This window comes from Pavona decussata, unplaced genomic scaffold (assembly GCF_977016875.1).
Source record: "Pavona decussata unplaced genomic scaffold, jaPavDecu1.1 SCAFFOLD_182, whole genome shotgun sequence".
In the NCBI taxonomy this organism is placed as follows: domain Eukaryota; kingdom Metazoa; phylum Cnidaria; class Anthozoa; order Scleractinia; family Agariciidae; genus Pavona; species Pavona decussata.
This window is the reverse complement of record NW_028145592.1, coordinates 85,796-93,284: the sequence shown is the minus strand read 5'-3', so window position 1 is coordinate 93,284 and position 7,489 is coordinate 85,796. Positions and strand designations below refer to the sequence as shown.

Genomic DNA, 7,489 nt, shown 5'->3' with positions numbered 1-7,489 from the left:
GTCCACGATTTGACGATTATATTTGATGCTTAGGGACATTTACTCTTAAAGCTTACAGTGAAAAGCTGAAAGCGAAGTTAGAACACAATTGGTAAACTGACAATCATTTATTTCGTTGTGTTTGCTGAATTATTGAATCACCTTGTAAACTAACATGACACCCAATATGAGGTAAATGCTGTATCTGGTGTTCAACTTGGTACAAATCACACTACAGCACACTACACCAGTGCGGTGTATAACGACGGCAAATATCACAAAGTTTCATTGATCGTTGTGCGACAGCTTCAGTGGAAACATCAGCATCATTCCCAGAGAATCGTTTCATGCTTTTAACAGGACTTCCCAGGCTCATGGCATCTAAACTTGAGTAGTGCCGACCTGGCTCTAAAGCTACCATTACTCCTTGATAACGGACTTGAGTGAACACCTGCCATTTCTTGGCCGTTTCTTCCGACAATAATCGACTTGGTTCCATTGGGGAAATCACTCGTCAGGTTCTCTGAGTCTGGAGAATCTTTATCAAGTTCCTGATATAAAATCAAGTATTATGTTAATGTAAGAAAACATCGATACCAGCCGAAATGTATCTTACTGGAGGATTGCTGTTAACAATTCCAAAAGTTTGGATTTTCATGAAACTTTTAACGAGGAATACTTTTTTTTAAACACCAGGGTCTTACAAGAAAAGCAAATGAGCGAGAGCATAAACTGAAAAACTAATGACTAAACTCGGCAGATATTAACCAACTCTCTGGATCAACAATGAACTGGATCAGGCAGTGCATAAAACGTGAATCTACGTGAATCTAGACAGGAAACCTTACTATTTATAAGCCTCGCCGGGTTTATTTTAGGTTCCTCGCCATTTTTCATCTTCCTCTTTCGGTTTTCTTTGAAAATTTGTTTTTCATAAACCTGTATTGTAAACTGTATCAGGTAAAGTATGGCAAAGTAAAATGGAGTGGAAAAAAATATATTTAAAAATAAAAATTGCTTCTTGCCTTGAAAAATCATTATCAATCTCTAAATATATATACTGCAAAATTAAATTGTACCCTTTATCAATACTCAGTATGCTTTTACGTCGGCCGTGCAGATAGAGGTACCTGTTATTATATAAATTAAAAGAAAACACTGTCAATAGGATAGCACAGACTACAACTGAACTACATCACATCTTGGGTAGTTTGCGAGATAGAAACAGCGCCGTCGTTAGATGGCAGATAAGAATGTGATCTTGTTCAGAGTTGACAGGCTTGCTTTCTGTAGACAAAATCCATTTGATTTTCTAACTAAAGAAGAATCTGGTCAATTAAAAGATAAAATGAGAAAGGAAAAGTGCGAGCTTGTTCAGTTTGCCCGCCAGGGCGAAGAACTCATCAAAATCCATGTCATTGTTTGAATAAACTACTTAATTTAGAACTGAACAAACGAGTCATATTCATTTCCCGTTTCGAACAAATGATTTCTAGTTTACTGTGTTGTATATGTAAGTATCATTAGTTTAAGCAAGAGTATTCTATTCCCGTTATTATTGTACAAAAATATCACGACAAACAAACAAAAGCTGGCTTATAATCGGGACGGTAAAGGATGCTTGTGTCTGACATTGGATTGCTTGCATCATATTCATACTTTACTGGATACAAGATATACTGGTAGAAGTGTGATTTCTTTTACAGCATTGATCGTTTAAAGGGACAGTATCACGCTATTTTTAGTAACACATCGAAAATCGGAAAGACGCTATTCGGTTGATAGCAGCCAAGATATAATGACAAAATCCCATTTGAAGACTATCAGAATGCAAAGAAACCATCCAAGATAGAGAGGGGTTTAAATTTGAAAACGTCTGGCGGACGTTTTCAAATTTCGCTGTTGTAACGCATTAAAAATCGCCGGTTGTACTATATTTTGGTTTAACCTTTCGTCTTAGAATCGCTATTAATATTTCTTTAAATAAGCGACTGAGAAATTAATTAACACAGTGTTCAAAGTTTAAATTTAGTGAATTTTGGTCAAAAATCATGATATCTCCAATCGATCTCCCATGATACTGCCCCTTTAAGAATTGGTTCATGCTTAGCGTGCGTATATCGAGTTATGGATGCACGCAGGAAGTTTGGAGAGCACAAGGAAAGCGAACTCTAGCTTCTTGAGTGCTCTCGAAACTTCCCTAGTGCATCCATAACTCTAAATGCATGAACCAATTCTTTTATAACATGGTGACAACAAAGTATCGAAAAGTACTAGGCGGAAAACAGGTTTTATTTGTGATTGATTACAAAATTCTCTCAGTGCGCTGCACCTAAAAACAAAGGTTCTTATCAGCTGTTTACAAACACGCCACAATGGTATGGTCTGAATGAGAACGTGTCATCTGAAATGGTCAATTTTTGAATTAGTTTGTACAAACTAAAACTAAACGAAGGAAACCCGAGTGTCTGCAAGTTGCGCACGTCATTTTATGGACTCACGGCCGTGAGTATGTTGAGAAATGTACTATAATGACGCCAGTAGGAATTAGACAGGGAAGCGCGCGGGCCATGTTATAATGGTTGTGAATTCAAAAGTTATAAAATAGACGCTGAAAGATAATTCGAAACCGACGTTTCGGCTATGGTGCCTTCTTCAGGGTACAAAACTATACCGTTATTACAATTTTTATTACACATGTTATAATGGTTACTGAACAATGTATAAGTCCTATGTACCACCACCACCAGTCTGTCTGTGGCACTTTTAAGACACAACAACCCATATCAAAACTGTTAATCATTCTGAAATTCGTTTGCATGATACGTGCGTAAACAAGGGAAAGAGGAAAATTCTTTCATTCAACCATGATCCAATTGGCCTCCCACGTAGTAGTTTTTACGTACTTAAGTCTCCTACAAGCGAAGGAGAGCGTGGGAGGCTATGATCCAATTGACGTAGTTGAATTGTCTCTAACATCATGGGCCCAAAACAAACCTCTTCAGGTTTCGTCACTTGTACATTAGACAAGGAGATTTAGACAAGGAAAAACAAATAAACAATTAAAGGATGATGCCAGTTAAGTTATTTTTCTTAACATACTTAATACAAAAGAAAGAAATCTTGCAGATAACAAAAAAATTCTCGTCCTGTAAACTATGCATAAATGAGAAATATCCGAGCACGTGTCATGCATATATATATATGGCTTCAGGTGAGTTCAACACTGATAAATCCAGGATAGTGCTCAACAATAATTGAGCAGTGATAACAATACTTGTCTACTCAATATCGTTTCATATAGACTTTAATACAGTACTGTTTCGTGGACCAACGAGGAGTTGGTCTACTCATCAGTTAAATTCTATATACACTGTAGCATCGCTGGGGTTTATATACATCAGTAATATAATATTGACCAAAACCGTTACAAAAACCGTTACAAAATAGAAAATTCAAAAGTAGAAAACACTAGGAAGGTATATTAGTAAGTCTATGAATGGTCCTCAGGGATGCGGTTGAACTTGAGGAGAAACTTTCGCTTGTGTCTGCAAGTTGACAGGAGTTCATTGCGTTTGTTGAGCGTTGCCATGTCTGGTTTATATAAAATATAGAATTTCTCGGTGTTACAAAGGTTACATCGTTTGGTAAGATTGGTGTAGGATTTAGCCTTGGCTAGGATTTTCCAGGAGATTGAGAAGTCTTTCTTTTGATATTTTAGCAGCCATAGATGTTTGCTTAGTTCAGTGTCATTTTTTGTTGTTCTCATGTTTGAATGACATTTGGTGGTTGCGCCATCGCGTCTTGAACTCCGAGGCGGTGAGGCCGACGTATGTTTCTGAGCTTTCTGCAGTGCTGACGGTGGCTTGGTACACTACTTCTTTGACTAAGCATTCTCCTTTTAAAGGGCACTTGTTTGGCTCTCTGCAGTTGCAGGATGTGTTGGTTGTACTTTCTTCAGGTGGCGTCAGTTCTGTCTTAGAATAGTTTTGTTGTGTCCATCGATGATCTGTTTTATGTTAGGTGAACAACTGTAATTCTGTTAAAAAGCTTTCTTAATTTGTGGTTGGGAGTGAAGCATTTCTCAATTAAATTTAGTTTTGACGTTTTTACTAAATGGTGGGTTGAACCATATTATGTTCCTCTGCCTCTTTTTCTTTTCAGTGTTGGTTGATTCTGGCGATTGTTATTCAGTGTGGTGGGTTGAATTTGGGGGTGTATGAATAACCGCTTTTCCGCAGTGCTTCTTGGTAGGGTGGTGCTGCTTTTTCGAAGACTTCCTCATCTGATGAGATTTCTGATAACCGCTTGTTAATTGCCTTAGGTATGTTCTTTATTATGCACGGGGGGTGGTTGGATTTGCAGTGGACATAGAGCGGAGTGGTAGTTGGCTTCGAATAAGGCTTGTACTTTTCAATAGTTAGGTCAAGTGTTACGTCAAGGAAATTTGTCACTTTTTTGTGGCTTCAATGGTTATGCGAAGGTTGTTTTTGGCGAACACTTTGCAGATTTCTTTTTTAATTTTTTAAATTTTTTTGTGAGGTTTGGTCGAGGACTGCTAGGCCGTCATCTCTGTGAAGCCCAATTTCCATGCTGCAAGGAATTTTTTTGAGTTGGGAGAGAAGGTAGGTTCCGTCGTAACTGCCCATGGTAACGTCAAAGAGCGACTCAGTGTTTTTCTTCTGCCAAGGGTTTCCGTTGTTGAAGAGAAGGGACTGTTTAGCTTGAAGGATGATGTGACGGTCGTCATCAGAAATGGTCACGTAATTTGCTGCAAAGTCAAGGGCCCGGGGGGGGGGGGGGGGGGAGGGGGCACTTCCTTATAAGAGGCTGATGGGGATGTGCCGCTGGATGCATGGGGTCGCATTTTCACGACTGGATTGACTAAAATGGGGTTGCATTTTCAATAGAGTTACTAGAATGGGGTCGCACATTTTCAGATTTTTGGGGTAAGAAAATTCTATTACGTAGGGAGTCAAAATGGTCTCGGCTAAAAAAGTCAGAAAGTTGTTGTTTATTAAATGTAACAATCACCTCGCATTACATTCTGCTCTTGAAACCACAACTTCAATAAACCAGTTACACAATAGCACAAAACCACCGGTCCAGAACAAAGTAGATGCATAAATAGAAAGTGAATTAGTTGGGATATCGCGAAAATTACATTTTCCCAAAAGTGACTAAGATGGGGTCTATAACTGGCCACAAAATAGACTATAATGGGGCAGGGGCTATGAGAGGCCAGCGGCACATACCCAGCAAAACTGAACCCAAGTACCCCCCCCCCCCCTCGGGGGGGGGGGGGGGGTCAAGGGCACGTTCGAGTAGTGTCTCCGTTATGGAAGGGTAGAATTCCACTACATCGAAGGTTATGAAGGCGCACCTCTGTTTGTTCGGCAAATGTTTAAACCATTCAGCAGGGTGAGACGAAAATGAAAAGATAAGGTTGCCCTTCGGGCAAGCTGTTACTTGAGATTACTAGCCCGAAGGTCTGAGGAGCTAGCCCGAAATTAAATTGTTTATAAAGAATAACTATATTTATTTAATTATGCAAAATACAAGTAATGATGCCAAGCATAGATATAAACTAATAGGCCTTATCACGGTTTTCGACGCCATTTTGACGAGTAGCAAAACAGGCTTGAAATAACAGTGTTTGTATGGAAATCCGATGTCAAACAATTTTCATAAAACATCGCTTCTGAAAAATTCATGAATCTGTACTATATAAGGGCCTGTTCACATGGAGGTGGGGGACCCCAGGTAGGTGAGGTACCCCATCTACCCGAGGTCAGAAAAAACAGGCGTTCACATGCAACCCCGGGGGGCTGAGGTGAGGTTTAAAAAGCTATCGCGCGCGTGGTCGCTAAGTACATATATCAACAAAGATGGCGGATGGAAGACACTTTGTGGCGGTAAGCGCGATTTTCCTTTCATTGGCATATTTAGCGGCAACTTTCCAGTTATGTGGGTTAATGTTGACCAATTTAATCCTCGAAAGACTTCGAATCCACAGAATGCGCCTAGAAGCAGCAAATCAATATAATATTGCTGTAGCTCGTTTGAGGCATATGCGAAGGAGACAAGTTTGTAGAAGGAGAGCATGGCGACGACCTGGACGTACAGAGCAGTGGTGGCTTAACCTCTATAACGGAGTCCTACCAGAGTCTGAATGGAGAAAGAATCTTCGCATGGATCGCGATATATTCGTGCTACTTGCCGACGAGCTTCGTCCTTACCTTCAACCTGAGAGAAGTCCACGAGGTGAGGATGTCCTGTCAGTGGAAAAGCAACTTGCCCTTACTCTTTACTTCTTGAAAGACCAAGGCTCCCTTTCCATGACAGCAAATACGTTTGGCGTTGCAATTAATACTGTTTCTACTGTCGTTCGTAAAGTCTGCGACACTATAACACATGTAATAGGGCAGCAGTCTAGTATATAAAATTACCTCAGAATGACAGAGAAATGGCTAATCTTGTAAAAGGAATGGAAAACAAATGTGGATTTCCTCAAGGGTTTGGGTGTATAGATGGAACCCATATTGCTATAATGCAGCCTTTAGAAAATCCACATGACTATTTTAGTTACAAACAAAAGTATACCATAAATGTACAAGCAGTCTGTGACAAGAGAGGATGAAGGTAAGAGAGGTAATCCCCCATATAGGCCCTATTTCCATCGTAATCCCTTTGAAGTTATTTTTAGATCTCCCGCGAGATCCAGTGTCCCAAGAGGGTTAGGTGATAGCCAATCATATATTCTGAATTTTACCCACGTTGACAGCTGAGCCGATTCCCACGCAATGCTACGCGTCTTTCGCGAATTGATCTAAAAACAAAATGGCGGAACATGCATACAGAAAGCGTTGCCTGCATATGTTTTGTGGACGAATGCGAGTTTAAAGTGGTTGTATTTGGACAACGCAGATTGGAAAAGAATCGCTCCGGTATGATTTCTTTTAGAGCCCAGCTGTGCGGAAATAATGCAAGAATATTACAATACAATTAGCTGGCGAAAATTGAAAGCCGTGATTGAACAGACAAATACATACATCTCAACCCAGTCACGAATTTCGATATTTTTATCGTAGTGAGTACAAAATCCCTACAGTCATTGAAATCTACGTTTTATTTACTTTCTAATCACGTATGTAGTTAAGAGATTCGTCGGAAGAAACGCGATAACAAATCTTTTTTTACATGCAAGAGTATTACATTTAGCTGTCGAAACATTGAAAGCGGCGATTGAACAGACGAGTATAAACATCACAACCTCCAGCAAGAATTTTGATATTTTTATCTCAGTGAGTTCAAAATCCCTTTGGTCATTGAAATCTACATTCCATTAGCTTTCTATTTACGCATGTAGTTAAGAGATTCGTTGGAAGAAACGCGAGAAACAAATCTTTTTTCATGCAAGAGTGTTACATTTTAATAGCTGTCGAAACATTGAAAGCCGCGATTGAACAGACGAGTATAAACATCACAACCTCCGGCAAGAATTTTAATA

General features: G+C 39.5%; 1 protein-coding gene and 1 pseudogene across 1 annotated transcript in view; one reads left to right on the top strand and one right to left on the bottom strand.

The window, feature by feature from the left end:
• Window positions 1–211: 211 nt before the first annotated feature.
• Window positions 212–7,489, bottom strand: part of LOC146462966 (gamma-crystallin D-like) — a 49,609-nt gene continuing 42,331 nt past the window's right edge. The window contains exon 6 of the mRNA XM_085084987.1: window positions 212–430. Coding sequence (XP_084941113.1) covers window positions 212–430 — 219 coding nt within the window. The remainder of the gene's footprint in view (window positions 431–7,489) is intronic.
• LOC146462971 (uncharacterized) lies at window positions 5,850–6,619 on the top strand (annotated as a pseudogene).